At 45.3% G+C, this 18,534-nt stretch overlaps 1 protein-coding gene across 15 annotated transcripts in view; it reads left to right on the forward strand.

The window, feature by feature from the left end:
* ABLIM1 (actin binding LIM protein 1) overlaps positions 1–18,534 on the forward strand; it is a 315,440-nt gene that overhangs the window by 241,229 nt on the left and 55,677 nt on the right. For all 15 annotated transcript variants that reach the window (XM_075072521.1, XM_075072518.1, XM_075072526.1 and 12 more), the window contains exons 7-8: positions 8,288–8,375; positions 16,087–16,145. In XM_075072521.1, coding sequence (XP_074928622.1) covers positions 8,288–8,375; positions 16,087–16,145 — 147 coding nt within the window. The remainder of the gene's footprint in view (positions 1–8,287; positions 8,376–16,086; positions 16,146–18,534) is intronic.

The following is an 18,534-nucleotide window of genomic DNA, read 5'->3' on the forward strand; positions in this document are numbered from 1 at the left end:
TCCACCCCTCTCCCCCCAGCTTATGACCTCTTCAGTAACTTGCTAAATAGATAAAAGCTTGGGAAAGTGGGTGGAAAACTGAGGCCAGAATGAAGTTTAAATTCTCCTACTACTATTAGAACTTGCCCTGGGGGACCAGCCGAGCACTGCAGAAGTGAAAACCATTGAGCTTGATATGTTATGTTGTACTTCACACAAGAATAAAATCTCTAATATTTGTAAGATTATTAAAATTAAGCTTTGTTAGGCTGCTGTGAGTTTTTCACAATTCAAGGCATTTACGGGATTGGGAGCCACCAAAGGGCAGCATTGGGGGGCTGTTTGTGGTGGTCTTTGGCTCATAAAAATTACGTTATCATAGCTGGCACTGTGATAGAACTAAATATTTGACTAGATACAGTTGTTATTGTGGAGCAGCCCTTGCATTGTGAACAGGGAGGGTTTTAGTTGTAGAATGCACACGACCTTCGTGGTGTTTAAAACTTGGCATAAAAGTAAAACCTTCTGCATATTTCATAACAACTTTATTTGTCAGGTGATTGCAAAGGCGTATCAATAAGGGAGGCCTGAGTACAGCTGTGAAATTATAATACACCAAAAATGCACTTAAGCATGTGTTTTGGCCAGCAGAAAATGTCTGTTGGTAATTAGTTCTTCCTCTGCCAGACCTACTGGCATGGGAGAAATCCTAGTGGACTTCTGTTATTCTACATTTCTAGCTCCCATGTGCTGTTGTTTTGGAAAGAAGGACAGGAATGAAGTCATAAATAATAGGAATCTTAAGCTCTTGTATTTGCACAAGAGGAAAACATTTGTGTAATCAGATCGGTGTTCTAAGAGCATTTGCAAGATAAAAGTTTGTTTTGTGGTTGATGGGGAAAGAAAGGGTGGAGGGTCTTTGAAATACACTCATTAGATTTCCTTAGGTAACAGTCGGTTTGCAGAGTATGCTGTATGTACATTTGCATAGTGGGTTTTCTTTATACTGTGTTATTGGGATGCTGTTACATCAACCCAAATACACCTGCATTTGTACCACACATGGGAATGGGTGCTGTCTTGTTACATAGTCCCTGGGGCCCCAGCCTGTGCCTTCTCCTGATACCCATGATCAGTGCTCCATCCCCTGCATTCAAGGGGCTTCTTGACAAAGTGGAAGTAGATTTGAAGGCAACTCGACATTTTATGCATTATGAACAGATTTAAATCACAGCTCTCTCTCTGATGTGGGAAGGGGAGGCAAAAATTACATTGAACTTAGGTGGAATTTCTGACCTCCTTCTGCCACTCAGTGTGGCACTTGCAGGGTGCCACTCAGGGCCCTGTATATGTAGCATGATGCAAAAGGCTGTGATCTGTGACTAAGATAAATGTTGTTGACTAAGATAAAGGTTTACTACTTCTCCATTCTGGGACTAGCAGCAGTTAGTCTAGAATCATGCAAAAGTGGCACTGTAGACATAGATAAAATGCAAAGTGTTTTCTCTACAGTTGTTAAATGTTCTAACATATGTAGGTCTTAATATTATCTTAGATGTTTGTATAATACATAGTTTATACTGTAACTCACAGTGAGTGGGGGCGGGGGTACAAGTGTGTGCGTGTAACTTGTCAATAATAGCACGGTATTCCCTGTAATGTTCCTGCATCCTGACTGGAGGGACTCACCTCTGCTTCTAGGCCTGTAAGGATTACATTACTGTTCATTTCAAACTTTTTCTGCTCAGACTGGCAACGGTGTTCTGTGGAAAAAATACAACCCTTTTCCTCTTAAAGTGCTTTCCAGAGTAGGTTACATATTATTTATCTCTGTTTTATAAATGGAGAAAACTTTGCCCCAAGTCACACAGTGAGTCAAAGGCAGAGCAGGGTGTAAAACCCAGTTCTCCTGACTACCAAGCCAGTGCCCCCTAGATCTTGTTCCCTTAAAGACTTGTGTTCCGAGTATTGTCAGTCGGGATCCTTTCATGAGCATAGAATACCATATTTTTTTAAGGAAAGAGAATCGAATCCTGGCTTCAGCTACAGCTGTGCATGCGCTGTTGAAGCAAGTGGAGGAGGGGAAAATTGGGCTCAACATGGGGTGGCTTTAATATAACTCTTGAAACTATCGAAATAAATAGAATGGTTAGTATTTTAAATAGTTTTTTCTTTTGGGCCAATCTTTCCTCCTCCTACAAAGTTTTGCAGTTCAAGAAAGTTAGATGAGTATTTGGTGAATGCATAAAATGCACATTTTGCTTATACATTTGCTTATCCAATGTGTTCAGACAGGTCTCAAGTTAAAACACTATTACAGGTTTGCCTGTGGGAAAAGAAAAGTAACAGAAAAGTCACGAGATACTGTATATAGTCATCACTTTAAACTGATAACAGATACTGCTTACTTTGTGTGAGAGACTTATACACACTTGAGAACAAAGCAGTTAGAGAATAATGCAGTTTTAACACTCCATTTGCCAAAGGTTACTTTATAATTCAATACCATCCAAGAATCTGTGGTCAATTAACCAAGCCTACTTGATGGTTTACCTCATAATTTAGCCTGTCTTACATGTTGGTGTCCAGTAGCATCTCTCCAATGAATGGTCAGTTAGCTTCCATTATAGACATCTTATTGTAAGGGTTGTGATTTTTCATTTATAATAATTTACTTTAGGCTGAAATCTGGCCAACCGTCCAAGGTCTCAACCTGTGGAAATTTTTTCTTTTAAACTTAAAATCAGTTTGACTGTTTTCAAAGGAGATCTGTAAATCTTTTAAATCAATTTCTCTCAACGGTAGCATACTTGCATACATTTGAAAAAGTTTTTCCAGTGACAATTCTTCAGATAAGCTGGAGATTTGCGTATAACATTGTGATGAAGTCTGGGTGAGGTTTTCTATGAATAGCTTGATTCTTGAGGATATCATAAAAATGTAAACCACCTATAGTGGTTAGGAATTGCACTTTAAATAGTTCACTTTAGCAGAACAAATGGAATGTCTTCTTCTGAGGACAAAGTGGGGATTGACTTAAAATAGAAAGGAACAAACTACAAAGGAAAAAACAGGAATTTCAGAAGCCAGGTGAAAGGCCAACATATAAGCAGTACAACATCCCGTGAATCAGCAACTTTTGATTGTGGCTGAACCATGGCATCTGGTTGATATACTGGGACTATGCATCTCTTGTTCCTAACACAACATGACTCCAAGGCCAGAGCTGTAAGGTTGAAAGGGGAATTAAAACTCTACGACTCTGTATGAATAAATTCCATTCCCTTCCTAACTTGATGCCCGATCTAAATGGGTAGCTTGCTGCCTTAGTTTAGCATCAAGATATTCAGTAGGGGATTATCTTCTCATAAAACCCACTTCATCTGATAACGTTAACTACCAGATTTTTGGCAATCAAACTTAAGAAAGCTTTTGGTCACAGGTTTGTTTCACTATTGTCTAAGAATTCAGACAAGATCCAGTTAGAACAAAGCTCATAGAAGATCAAGGTTGGAAGAGACCTTGGGAGGTCATCTCGTCCAACCCCCTGCTCAAAGCAGGACCAACACCAACTAAAGATAAGCAGAAAGGTTTGACATAACTCCAGAACAAGTTGCTTCTTCTCTTAATTCCCACTGAATGCTAGCACTTTCCAGAAGTTGAGAGACTGGGAGTTTTACTCCTGAGCAATCCCTATGAATATTGGGTACTGGAAGTATATAAAACACCAGAAATCCTTGCATTTCTCAGCAGGGCAGAAAAGTTACTCAGAAGAGGTGTTATAGAATGGGGAGAGAGCACAGGAAGATTTTTTTTTTCTTCTTCATGAATTATTATTTCCCTGTTTGGGGAAGATCCCTTCAGGAACTGGCTCAGCTTTCTCAAGAGCTCTTTTTCCTCATTAACTGGGAGAGGTTCCCAACCTAGCAGGACTGGCTTGATCTTGAAGTCAGACAGGGCTGTAATCATGTGTGACAATCAGCTCTGCAGCCCTCGCTTTTCCTGAGAACTGCCAGGAGTGCTCAGGGGCAGCTTTATCAAATGCAGAGAGGATCTCTTTCTTTGCTGGTATGGTATGTATTCTCTGTATACATGGACTACGTGTAAAGGATGTGCCAGAAAGTCCAGATCAGGATTTCAGCTGTCCAGAGTCTTGGGTCGTTTGAAGCTAGTGTTTGGTTTTGAGCCCGTCTATAGTATATACTGGGATGTACATTGTATGTACTTCTGTGACTGTAAAAGCAACAAAGAGTAACATGGCTACCCCTCTGATACTTCTGTGACTGTTCGCCTCTGCATACATGCAACCAGCACCAGGCCATGACAGCCTGGATTCCATCATTAAGTTTATAAATCCTACTGAGCTTTCTCAAGTTTTCTTTTATGCCAGTGTCGACTAGAACTTTTGTAAATCATTATTCCAGCATGTCAGAGCCAAACAGGATAGCACCTCAAATGAGACAAGATGAAAATGGTAGGGGAGAATTCAAAATAAGGGTATAATATTTTTCACCTTCATTTGTATATCAGCTGTGTTGCTGTGACAGCGATGCAGACATTCTGTTGCTTCTCCCTACTTATCTGACCTTTCTTGAATGAACAAATCTCTCCTCTCTTTCCTCCGTACTCTCTCCCTTCTGCCAGTGCCCCTTTGGTGGTCCATTCATCCACATCTTCCACAGCAGCCTCCCAGCTTTATTCCATGTTACTCCTGTGCATTAAGCACTATTCTTGAGCTACTAAGCCAAGCCTTCACCCTGTCAAATCCTCCTCCAAACCCACCTCTGCTGTAATGCCAACAAGAAATGGGGTCAGCAAAGATTATAGAAAATCTTTGCTCCATCATGCTGTGCGCTACCGTTTGCTGAGTGACCGTGCAATTACTGTAACAGTTTCCCATCTTCTTTAGATTGTTCTATTTACGTGATGCCCACTCCTTTTCTACATAGTTGGAGCTCCTCACGAAACACATCCTCTCAATATCCCCATGAAGCTTTTTACAGACAGAGAGCTGATGGCTTGCACAAGTTCACGCATGCTTATGGCAGAGCCAGGAAATGTACCCAGGTCTCCAGCCAGAGTTTCATGCCAAAATAACTCTTCCCTCCCTTACCTTTCTCCCTTAATAGCACAGGGTAGGGACCCATGTGTTCTTGTATGTACTCTGGAGTACCAAGCATACTTTTGGGTGCTATAAAATAATAGATAGTACTAAAGCATCTATTGTTCTAAAAATACTGCAGCATTCTCCAGAGTAATATTCCTCAGGCACTGTTCTATTGTAAGCTGTAGTATTTTAGGAGTCCTGACTATATTTTCAGAGGTAGAAAATAGGGTGGAAATGGAAAAAAAAAATCCCTTTTGCAAGACTGGCTGATGGAGATAATCCACCTCTGGTTACAACAGGAAGGGCTGGCTCAAGATTTATTGAGGCTTCAGGCACAAAGAATATTGGGGTCCTCCCACATCCCCACCATGGTGTCCCGCACCTTGCACCTCCCCTTCCCCTCATGGCCCTGCCTCCTGGCCTGGCCGGAAGTAGGGCCATGGTAAGAGCTGCCCAGAGAGCCTGGGCTGCTATGGGAAGCCCTGGACCCTACACCTGTTCTGGACTGCGCACCGTGCGGTGCAGGGACATGGGCTGGGGGCTGCTCTTGAGTACCTTGGCTCTCTGCCCAACCACCCCTCACCCGTCTCTCCTGGGGGACCCCTCGCACGAGGCCCTGCTTGAGCAGAAGGTGGGGCAGATCCTGGGCCTAGGAATGGTGGAAGCGGTACTCGGAGTTCAAAGGCAAGGGGTACTACTCCCACTATTTCCTTATCCTGAAGGTCAAAGGGGGGCTTGGGACCTGCGAGGCCTGAACCAGTACATGGTGAAGCTCAAGTTCCACATGGTCTCCCTGGCCTCCATCATCCTCTCCCTGGATTCTGGGGACTGGTACGCTGCCCTCGATCTGCAGGATGCGTACTTCCACATTCATATATTTGAGGGGTACAGATGCTTCCTCCATTTCACAGTGGGGCAGGAACACTACCAATTTATGGTTCTTCCGTTTGGCCTGTCCACTGCTCCCAGGGTTTTCACTAAGTGTATGTCGGTGATGGTGGCCCACCTTAGGCACTGGGGGGGTTCCAGATCTTCCCGAATCTGGGTAGGGGCGGCAGGGCTCCGGTAGTGATTTAAAGGGCCCTGAGCCCCCCACAGAAGCTGGAGCCCCAGACTTTTAAAGCACCGCCCAAGCCCCACTGCCACAGCTCCTGGGTAGTGGCAGCAGAGCTCCAGCAGTGATTTAAAGGGCCCTGAGCTCCCTACAGCAGCTGGAGCCCTGGACCCTTTAAAGTGCCACCAGAGCCCCTCTGCTACCGTGCTATACGTGAACCCGTGTTATATCGGGTCGTGTTATAGCGTGGTAGAGGTATATGTTATTAGTTGGCCCCAGTTGAAATTAATCAAAGATCTAATTAGTAGCAAGTTCAGTTTTTAAAAGATCTATTCACTAGGAAGTTGACTAACAATATGTGACAAGTAAATAAACTACAGAACAAGCAACTGTTATGCTCCTTTACATTTCAGTTGGCATGATAACAAGTATTTTTCACTCTGCCCTGTGGGATTGGTCATTAGGCTGATAAAGTGTCCAGTAAATTGTCAAGCCTTATATGATTTAGTGATTGGTAGGTCTAGTCTAAATACAGTCACCATGTGGTGATAAAATGTGCAGTAAAGATACTTAGCTGGAGCGGCTGAATAGCAGAATTTGGGGGATTGGGAATTTGTTGTGATATTTTATGGCTGGAGACAATATGTTTTAAATGGTTTTTCTGGTTTATTTTCTTTCATTATTTTATATAAAACAAAGAGGAAGTGAAATAATTGGGCCATACCTGCAGCTTCTGTAAATCAGCATAGCTATATTGAAGCTACATTGATTTACACCATCTGAGGATCTGATCAAGTGTAATGTGTATGTGTGTCTGCCGTTCTAAGGCTTTGCCTACATGACAGGGGGAGATCGAACTAAGTTATGCAACTTCAGCTACATCAATAACATAGCTGAAGTTGACGTCCTGAGCTCTACTTACCGCAGGGTCCACACTACGCAATGTTGACTAGAGAGGCTCTCCTGTCGACTCCCCTTGCAATTCTCGTTCAGGTGAAGTAAAGGAGTCAACAGGAGAACAATCTGCGGTTGATTTAGCGGGTCTTCACTAGGCCTGCTAAATCGACTGTGGATGCATTGATCCCCACGTGTTGAACCCCGGTAAGTGTAGACAAGGCCTAAGAGGCAAGACAGGAACTCTTGAGAGTGGAGAGACTCCTTGTTTGCCCAGGAAGTTCCTAGCTGAGATTTTACTCCTCCTATTTCTAAGCTCCTTTTGCAGGTTAGGTCAGTGGAGGATATAAACTGAACCTGGCTTTTCCTATTGCTGGCAATTGTTGTTTTTTTGTCAGACATTCATAACACATCATATGGTGCAAGTGTAATATGGTTTGGTGGCTGCTTGCGGTATCACTCCAGTGTCCAGTTGTACAGTTGCTTCAAGCAAGATGGCACCTGCAGTGATTGTCGTTGGGGCGGCATCTACGACATATGGGGTTGCTTAGTTCATAGCACTGCAGGCGCTAACCTCATTCCTTAGTAAGTGTCTAATCTGATGTGGGCCCTGTATCAATAGGTTCACTTTCTGATGTGAAAGAGTTAATGCACTGATAACTCTGGTCTCTGATGAGATGAAATCACTTTTAATGTCTGTGCTCTTTGTTTTCCAGTCCTTTTGAATAGCACCAAATTCTGATCAGAGCAGTTTATTATGAGTATCAGTGTATTTAAGAGACCGAATTACTCAGAGGATTTGGATTTGTAGTAGGATTTTGAGTATTTAGCACCATAGGTCACTTGTTCAGCTTCAGGTCAGGCTGCTGATGCTAGCCCATGAATTGAGGTTAATCTTTGAAGTCAGGTGACCTGTGTGAAACAAATTGATGGTCCCAGGAGTCCACCTAGAAATCCCTCATTAAATTAGCACCGTGGTTGACAGTGACAGAAAGGAGTGCCAAGGAATTAATTGGCCACTGAGATTGAACCATTCAGATGGTAACTACATATTTGAATGACCCACTTTGTTGGGACAAGGTCGGGAAAGCTCATGCTGCTACTAAGCAGTGTCTGTTCTGTGACAACTTCAGAGCAGCATCATATAAATTAAAAAGCAACAAAAGGGAGATAGACAGGGGCCTAACAATGAATAATAATCAGATGGTGTATCACTTCCTTATTTCCTTATCGCCCTGTTTATTTTTCTTTAGGCAGGTGACAAGCATTATCATCCGAGCTGTGCACGATGCAGCAGATGCAACCAAATGTTCACGGAAGGAGAAGAAATGTACCTGCAAGGTAAGGATGCCTTCGTTCCCCAACTGTGCCCAAAACAGGCTTAGAGTCAGACAGCCATCCAGGAAGTAGCATATCATCGGTGATCCTCTAGCAGCTCTGTTGATGTCTGGTAGCACACTCACTTGCCAGTCAGGAGATATCCATTTTCATTTTTCCCCTCTCATAGTCATTCGAAGACATCCGCTGAGATCTTAGGTAACTGGGATTACAGCTGGCTCATCATCATTGATGTTCCCTGAGGAATAGATGTCACCATCCTGGTGAACGTTTCATATTAGGGTTCCCAAACAATTACCGCGCAGTCACTCCAAACTGTGGTGCCCCAAATTGTGCTTTTAAAATGTATTGTCACAGGTAAATTTTATTGGTCAGCCCTTGAACTTCGATTTTTACATAATCCTCGGTGAACAGATATATGTGGGACACCAGAATGAATGGGAAATGGTTTTGAGCAACCATTTTTGTTGTTTCTCCCTTCATTATTTTGATCATATAGTCTCGTTCTCTTTTGGAACCTGATCCAGAGCCTGTTGAAATCAGTGGAAAGCCTTCTAGTAATTTTAATGGGCCTTAGTCCAAAGTGTGAGTGTGTGTGTGATTTCTCCACCCATACCTCTGTAACTTCTGTCTCTGAACCACTCTCTCTTTCTTCACGTTTGTTTTTCTATCTGAATTCCCCTTTTGTCTAGTCATGTTGCTCTTTTATCCCCATCTACTTACTTGTATGTTCACATGTTCTTCAATCTTTTTTCCCATCCACTTCTTTTTTTTCTGTCCATTTTCATCTGAAATTTTACGGTGTTGTAACCAACACCGTAGGGGTCTAGATCCAAAAGGCGGTCAAGGTGGGAGGGTCCTGAGGCTATTGTAAGGGCATCATGGGATTTGCTACCCCTATTTCTGCCCTGCTACTGGCAGGGTGCTGCCTTCAGAGCTGGGTAGCCAGAGAGGAAGGTTGCTGGCCAGGTGCTCAGCTCTAAACCAGCACCACTGTCAGTAGCAGTGCAGAAACGAGGGTTGCATGGTATGGGGGGTACCATACATCCAGTTGCTGGCAGCGTCCCGCTGGAGTGGGGGGCTGACAGCTGGAGCCACAGCCTCCCTGTGTCTGGGGCTAACTGCTGGAGCCATGGAGCTTCCTGCAGCCAGGAGAGATCCCAGAGGTAGGTCTGACCCAGCCTGGGAGTGCCCCTGCAAAGGAAGAAGTAGTCTCATTCCTCCTCATCCCCAGCTGGGACTAGTGGCTGGAGCCCTGCACAGGATAGGAGCCCCTGACTGCAAGCAGATTTCTCGGGGGTAGGGTGACCAGATGTCCTGATTTTATAAGGACAGTCCTGATTTTTGGGTCTTTTTCTTATGTAGGCTCCAATTGCCCCCCCACTCCCTGTCCTGATTTTTCACACTTGCTGTCTGTTCACCCTACACGGGGGGGGGAGATCAGATTTCAGTCTGTGACGCGTTTTTCACAGCCGTGAATTCAGTAGGGCCCTGGTGATGAGTTAGAAAACAAAGGGCAACACGAGGGTCTGAACAATGTGAACAAGTGAAAAGTAAATGGATTTGTTCAACCAAAAATCAGTGGTGATGTCTGTCACGCTGTCTGGAGTGGTTTACAACCGTGAGTGCCAGCCTCCGGGTGACTGTCAAAAAGCAGGGCAGAGCCCCCAAATTGGTTGTAAATCCTGTAATTAGATTTCGCCAACCCAGTACTAAATGTGAACTCCTGATGCATATAACCATCTTACCATGAGGTCACAGACGGTCCCCTAGGGCATTCCAGTCAATCTCGCTACCCAGGCAGGCTGAAATTAATGATAGTTGGTTGCCATACACCAAAGATCACAAAAGATTCAGGTTGCTCTCAGTCCCAAAAGACCAGTCACTTACCCCAAGTCAGTTTGTTCCTCTGATCTCTCACTAAAGACAACGCTTATAGCCACTCCTGTAGTAAACTAAGGATTTATTAACTAAGAAAAGAAATGTTATTTACAGACTAAAGCCGTCAAACATATATACACAAATGAGTTAGTTTATGGTTCCAACAGATGACAGATTTATAGTAATCTGTCAGCGCTGAATGTCTTTTAGGGCTAACCCAGGTTGACCCTGGGGATCTCTGCTTCTGTTTCCTAGCTCCAGCAAAGAGAGAGAGAAATTTTTCTTGTGTCCCTGTTTTATCCCCTTCTTCCAGCATTCAACAGATGGGCTTTCTTGCATGTAGCACCTTCGGCGGTGTGAGAGGGCCATTAACCAAGTCTTTGTATCATGATGTTCCACGATGGCCAATTTAGTTTTCATAACCTGTCTTGATGAGTGGTGGACCATTCTTCCTGACTGGTTTCACAGGTTCAGAGCTAGCGTTTTTACAGTTATAAAGCAAAACGTTGCAAGTTTAAATGAATGCATGCAACAACTTACAAGCATTCCGTAGACTTTAGACACTAATCCCATTCTGGTAAGTCTAGTATCTGTCTTGAACAATACTAACATACAGGTGAGCTGGTCTGGTTTCCAGCTATGAATTTGTCAGGGCTCAGCTGATGCCTACAGCCTTGGCAAGAGCTGGCACCTGGTCTGCCAGTGTCACAATGTCAATCATAGGAAGGGCTGAACTGATGTACCTTGCACCAGTCTGGCATATGGTGATTGGGGAAGCATACTCTGACTGGGGATTCCTTGGTTACCCAGTCTAGCCCTTGGTGTAAATGCAACTCCTAAAATAGAGTCAGAGTTTAAGGGCAGAGGGGGCCACTGGATCATCTAGTCAACCTCCTGTATATCACAGACACCCACACTACTGAGCACACTAAAGCCAATGAGAACTGTACATACACCTTGGTGATAAATTTAGCCCAGGGGGATGGCGCTGGAGAGGTGTCTGGCTCCTTCATCTCTTCATTTCTTTCACGCTATCTCCCTGCCTTCACCTCCCTGCCCCTTGGATGCAAGTTGCACTCTTTTTTTTCTCCACCTAATGGCAAATCAATGCAAGTTATGCTACTTTGCTGTTTACAACTGTTTTCTTACCAACTTACTGCACTGATTGTATCATCAGGCCCTTCAGGAAGAATTTTACCTGCTTGCTGCAGGCTACATTTAGCTTGTTGGATCTAAGTTTCATGTCCCTGAAAGTCTTTCCCATGGTGGAAGTCCCTCTGAGCTTCAGTTCATAGGAATATGGTGAAGCCATCAGTATAGGTTCCCCCAGGGGAACCAGTTCCCCCTGCTCCGAATAGAGTGGTTGTAGCTTCCCAAGCATTTGGCTGCAGGGGCAACAATTGCGTATCCTAAAACGAGTGAAAGCAGGAAGCTCCCTCCTTTCATAATTACCATCTCCACTGGGCATTGTTTGTGTCTGCATCTCATTCCTCCATTGCCCTCTGTGTAAGAACACGAATGCAGTCCTTGCCCCACGGTGAGTTCTGGGGCCAGGATTTCATCCAGTGTGTTTATTGATGACTACTTGAATGTTACGTCTAATGAAAACAGAGGAAACCTGCAAAAAGAACAGTATGTGCTGAAACAAACTAACCCACCTGTGTTTTCCAGCCTCAAATTTACCTTTCTGTAATAATGGGAGAGAGTCTGTGGGTTTGCCTGGGGAAATAAGGAATAGCACCAAAAATTTTCTTTCTCCTGCGTGTCTCCGTATAACACATTTCTCTGTCTCACCCAGAGGATTGGTGCCAAGGTGAGACGTTGCTTAGGATTTAGAACATGCCTGCTGTAGTTGGTTTTCATGTAGCCTTTCATGCTTTCCAGGCTTATTCTCTTAACCCGAGTTTGTAGATTTCAGAGCTTGCTCTGTGTTGTGGTGCTGGTGCATGCAGAAAAAAAAGTTGGACAGCTGAACATTTTGTTTGGTGTCTGTCAAGGGAGCAAACAAACATGTGGTGATGGAGGGATTAACAGCAGTGTACTGTAGAGTTTCCAATAGAAGAGTAATTAAACTGAACTAGGATGGGTCTGGAAGATTTACGTATCTCTGAGCTGTTTCAAAATAAATGAGCACATTTGGGTGGATAAAACCTAGAAGTCGTGGTTGGCTTGAAGTACGGGACTGCAAAATAGTCACACCTAACCTCATACCCACTTGATCTGAGTTTGGGTTTGAAGTTTGCTGTGTTTCAAACTTCTCATCAAGTTTGTGAACCGATATTGAGGTTGTTAGCTCTCTGAAAAGCACAGCTCAACTCCATGCCACTCTGCTTCCCCATAGAAGCCAGGGAACTGCCGCCCACCCAATTCTGCCTAAGGTATGTTCACATCTAGAGGCCCCATTGTGCTACATGCTGGACACACACATAGTCAGACCCAGCCCTTGCCCCAAAGAGTTTGCAGTGTAAATATTTAAGGCAAAGGATGGGAGAAAGGAAATCTGTTTTACAGAAGGGGAATGGAGTCCCAGAGAGAGGATGTGAATTTCTCCAGAGTCCCACAGGCAGGGCCGACTTTAGGAAGCGTGGGGCTCAATTTGAACAGTTTCCATGGGGCCCCGGCAGGGATGACTTAAAAAAAAAAAAAAAAAAAAAACATGTAAAAAAATGCGTGGGGCTTGTACTCAGCGGGTGGTGCTCTGAGTCTTTGGCGGCACTTTGGCGGCAGGTCCTTCACTCGCTCCAGGTCTTCAGCGGCACTGAAGGACCTGCTGCTGAAGTGACTCCGAAGACCCAGAGTAAGCAAAGGACCCATCACTGAAGTGCCGCTGAGGACCCAAAGCACCGCCAGGTGAGTAAAAATGAAAAAGGCGCATCTAGCCAGGGAAGGGATTCTCACTGGGCCTGGGGCCCTCTTAGGAATTGGTGGAATAGGCCTAAAGCCGGCCCTGCCCACAGGGAGTCTGTGGCAGAGCTGGGAAATAAACCCGGCTCTCTTGAGTCCCATTTTAGAGCCTAGTGAACGTTCCTGTTCATCAGGCCTTTAAGTGAACCTTCAAGGGCTGGTTTCCTTCTGACCTTTGCAGGGTTTGTACAGCCCTGGCTCTGAGGCTGGTGTTTCGGCACTTGCCATCTTTTGTTATGCTTCCTCCTGTTCACTGAATGCTTCTCCTGCTGAAGGAGCAGTTTCTTCTTCCTTGGCTCAGGCTCAAAGCTAGACATCTGATGCTGTGATTCAGAGTCCACGTGTTCCTCCCAGTCTCCTGTTGATGCTGTTTACATTGTGTGCTGCTGGCGATTGGAATCACTCCGACGGTTTGTGCTTCAGCACAAGAAAGGAACCTTTTGAAATAAAGGCTCCCCTCAGAGCTGCCCCGACCCGTACCTTTTAACTTGGCCTTTGTTGGGAAGGATCCCCTGTGACTGCACGTGAGATAATATTCATGCTCAAACGCCGTAGATTTTAGTGTTTCATTGCGGATGCAGAGGAGTGGGGTGGGGAGGATCTTTCTTGCAGGCAAACATTTGGCTTCATTGTGGTTGGAATGGTGCTTTGGCTTTGACCACAATAGGATGCAGTCAAGATTAAAAATCCATTTGGGTTTAGCCTCTGCTCAGAAGCAGTTTCAATCTGGATAGTAACTAGTGGCAGCATTTCAGTCCTTGAGAGGATAAACTGTTGTGCGCCACAGACAAAGAACAGGAGCGACCAAGGTACCACCAATGCCCGAGGGAGGGAATTGATTAGATGAGCTATGCCCAGATGATTCTAGCAGGTGATCCATTGTCCATGCTACAAAGGACAGTGAAACGCTACCCCCCAGATATGGTTCTTCAGTGTATGGGAGGAACCCAGATATGGAGGGGTTTTAACCACCCTGTCTGCTGTAGAGGCAGCAGAATCTGAGCCTTTGGAGCTCCTTGTACATCCCTGGGCAGCAGCATGTGGGAGTGGGGCTGAATCTAACCCTATGCAGACCCATTCGCTAATGCCCCTCTTATAACAGCAGGGGAGGTGTGACAGGGGTGCAACCTCCAGGGTGCTGCACCATGGCCTAGATTCCTTGCTCACCGGGGTGCCCTCCTGAGCTGGCCGCTCAGGCATAGTGCAGCAATCACAATTTTAGCACAGAACATGCTGTGCTGTTGTTTCTTTCTCTGAGTCCTCATCGCATCCTGCGCTCTCAGGGATGGGGAGGGTGGGGTGGGATGGATTAGGTCAGGGGTGGCCAACCTCAGCCTGAGAAGGAGCCAGAATTTACCAATGTACATTACCAAAGAGCCACAGTGATACGTCAGCAGCCCCCCATCTGCTCCCCAGCCCCCAGTGCTTCCTGTCTGCCGGCATTCCCCACCAATCAGCGCCTACTCCCCCCACCCACCACAATCAGCTGTTTCATGTGCTCAGGAGGCTATGGAGGGGAGGGAGGAGGAACGAGGACATGGCAGGCTCGGGGGAAGGGGTGGAGTGGGGGCAGGGCTTGGGACAGAGCAGGAGGCTGAGCAGTGAGCACCCCCCCCAGCACATTGGAAAGTTGGCGTTTGTAGCTCCAGCTACCGGAATCAGTGCCTAGGTAAGGAGCCACATATTAACTTCTGAAGAGCTGCATGCAGCTCCGGAGCCACAGGTTGGCCACCCCTAGATGAGGTGATGCTAGGATTATAATACTCTGCACTTACTGAAGATAGTGCCTTCCATCCAAGATACTCCAAAACACTGAGGGTATGTCCAGACTACCCGCCGTATCAGCGGGAGCGATCGATTATTTGGGGATCGATTATTGATCCCTAACGGCTCCTGTCGACTCCGGAACTCACCAGGGCGAGAGCGAACGGAGTCCAAGGGGGAGCGCAGCCGTCGCTCCCATGCCGTGAAGGACGGGAGGTAGTCGAAATAAGATACGTTTGACTTCAGCTATGCTAATTCCTGTACTGAAGTTGCATATCTTCATCGACCCCGTCCACCAGTGTAGACCAGCCCTTACAGGTGTTAATGCTGAGCCCACAGCACCACTGGGGGTAACCCTTTGTGACCAAGAGGTTACTGATTTTGGGGGTCTTGTGGAGTTGTTTCCACTAGGAGGAGAAATTGGTGATGGTCAGAGTATCCTGATACAGTCCTGTTTGTTTACGAAGTTCCATTCCCTGAATACAGGGAGGATCAAACAACTGGAGATAGTTTCCTTTGCCTTGTGGTTCCAAGCTTCTTTCACCCAGACTTGCAAAAATTCCTCTTTTTTTTCTCAAGGGCTGCCACAGGGTTCCCTATCTGGTCTGAGGCTCTTTGCACCTGCTCTCTGTTTCTGTTGCTTCTCCTAACAACACACACACAAGCCACAGTCCCCAATCAATGCCAGTTTTAATCGGTCTTATTACTGTACCTCCCTTCTGCAAATGAGAGAAAAGGTGAAGGGACTTAGTGGGAAGGGTTTACCCACGACTGCATAGGAAGCTAGACATAGGACCCACTTCCCCTTCTCTCACCTCTGAGACCCAGCCACAGATCCAGCCTCCTTCTCTGACCCACAGCAACATGACTTTTCTAGCTGCAACATCATATTCGAACAGATCCTATCCTTGCCGCACCAGATTGTGCGTGAGGTTTAATTCACTCATGTGAAAAGTACTTTGAGACCCTCAGATAGATGCCACCGTAGGCTAACAAAGTCTTTGTTTTTAATTCTGTTGCATTTCTCATATGCTGGTGTGGAATTTGTAGGTTGTTCCCAGCACATTGCGATGCAATGAGGGGTCTGTCTAAGTATTTTAATGTTCTCCTCTCTGTGACCTGAAGTCATCTGATTTACTCTGAGTAATGCATTATTCTATTCCAGGTTCCACTGTATGGCATCCCGACTGTAAGCAGTCCACTAAGGCAGAAGATAAGCTACGGGTAAGATAAACAAACACTAAGCTCAGTTACACTCCAGATAATTTGCACACACAGTAACTGATCTTTCTCCTTGACAGAAAGTGATTTCCTATGGTTTTTATTGCCCCACCACGACAATCCTGGTAGCAAGTACAGTGTTCTACTCTAGAGGTGGTGCTGCGCATCCTATGTTCACCATCTCAATGTATTTGTTGCAACGTATTGTTCCAAAGAGGGCATTGTCTCCAGGACATTGTTCACCTTACAGCGTGAGGGAAGAATCTCATGGGAGTATTGTGAACAAAGCAAATGCGTCAATGAATCTTTTTATTTTCACACAGTCATAACATCTCTGTACCTTGTTTGTCAGCTGTGCTGTGTTCTTTAGAGCCATTTACTGCATTGCTCAGCATGGGCTGATCTTGCTTCACCATCTAAATGAACCCTTTAAACCTAATTTATTCTGTTTTGAATGCTAAGAAGAAATAAGCTTAATGCTAGATGTGCCCCTCAATATTTAGGGCCACATTTTAAGCCAGCCTGAACCAAGATTTAAAATTTGTGTGACCAAACTTTCTGGATCAGATTCTTGATGACTTCAGTGGCGCTAAATTGATTTACGCCAGATGAGAACCTGGCTGTGTGTGTGAGAAGTGCCAACAGGCCTTTATGGGCACTAGTGGGTTAGTTCGCCATGGAGTCGGTTACCCCATTTGTGTTTGCACGTGCCTGCTCATTTGCAGAGATGAGAGAGTGCGCACCTGTGAGCCTGGTGAATGTTTCTGGGCTCAAGTTTCAGAGGCTGCAGATGAAAAATGGGCCAAGAGGCACTTTGGTGAATGTGCGTGCTGTGTTCATGGTGTGCTTAGTTCGTAGTAGTTCTCTTCTTATGAAACATGATGCTGGCACGCCACACTGGACAACATTCTCCTTAGCGTGTTTACTCTGAATGTAGCTAACATGCTGTTATTTTTGTGGGGAACAGTGTAAACTGGGACAACAGTCCAGCAGCAGATTCAGACCTTCAGGAAAACGTTGAGGAAGCAATGCAAAGCAGAGCTTTAACAGATGCAGCCCGATCCAGCACTGGCAAGTTGTTCTGAATAGACGCTTTCTCAGAGAAGACTTTCGCACTTCAAAACTGGGCTATTTTTCATCAGTTATTTGCTGCTGAAAATAACCACGTGAACACTTTTTAGGGTATGTCTGCATAGCAAAAAGAACCCCATGGCAGCAAGTCTCAGAGCTTGAGTCTACAGGCTCGGACTCGTGTGATGGTGCCATGGAGCTGTTGCAGCTCCGGCAGGAGCTGGAGCTCTGAAGCCTGCAGAGAGGGGCGGATTTCAGAGCCCTAGCTCCAGTGTGAGCCCAAATGTCAGTACGACAATTTTAGCATTGGAGTGCAAGCCCCGCAAGCCATAGTCTATAGACCCGGGCTCTGAGACTGGCTGCTGTTGGGTGTTTTTGCCATATACACGTACTCTTAAGGTATGTCTGCACTGCACACTGAGACCAGGCTCCCAACCAGGTTTCAGACCAAACCCCACTTCCATCCACATACAGATCAGTCTGTCTTGGGTCAGCCAAGCCCTCAGGACATGTGTCCTAGTACCCTCCTAGGGGCTGGGTCCAAGCCCGAGTCTGTGTCCAAGCCCTGACCTTTTGCAGTGTGGATGCAGGTCAAGCCACAGACGCCAGTCAGAAGTCTGCATAGTGTAGTATGTCCGTCTTAGACATACCCTTATATATCTGGCCACAGGAACTATATATGATACTATAGTGTGGCCTAGTGAATGGAGCATTGAACTGGAACATACGTCTGTTTTATTCCTGGCTCTGTCACTGGCCTACTGGGTGACCTTGGGAAAGTCACGTCACTGCTCTGTGCCTCAGTTTCCCCATCTGTAAAATAGGGATAATACTACTGACCTCCTTTGTACAGCACTTTGTGATCTACTGATGAAAAGTGCTATCTAAAAGCTAGGGATGATTTTTATTGGGAGCTGATTCTGCTCTGATTGCTGTAAATCAGGTATAAATCTAAATCAGTACAAATACACTGGTATCAGAGGGGAATCAGGCCCACACTATAGTGTATGGGTGACACAGTTAACTGTCTGGATTGATCATTGCAGATTCATGCCATTTGGCTGCAAATGTCTGTAGAAATTACTTTATAATTACAGAGAGTATGATTATTAAATAGTAGAGGTGGTCAAAAATTTTCAAAGATTTTGAATTTTTTTTCTCAATTTGTAGTGAGATATCACCACCATTTTCCTCCCCATAGGAAGAGAGGGGCTGGTCCAGCTTGGGAAATCTTGGAAGCCAGTAAGCATATTGAAAGAACAGGAGTACTTGTGGCACCTTAGAGACTAACAAATTTATTTTAGCATAAGCTTTCGTGAGC

The sequence above is a fragment of the Chelonoidis abingdonii genome, chromosome 15 (genome assembly GCF_003597395.2).
Source record: "Chelonoidis abingdonii isolate Lonesome George chromosome 15, CheloAbing_2.0, whole genome shotgun sequence".
Taxonomy (NCBI): Eukaryota; Metazoa; Chordata; order Testudines; family Testudinidae; genus Chelonoidis; species Chelonoidis abingdonii.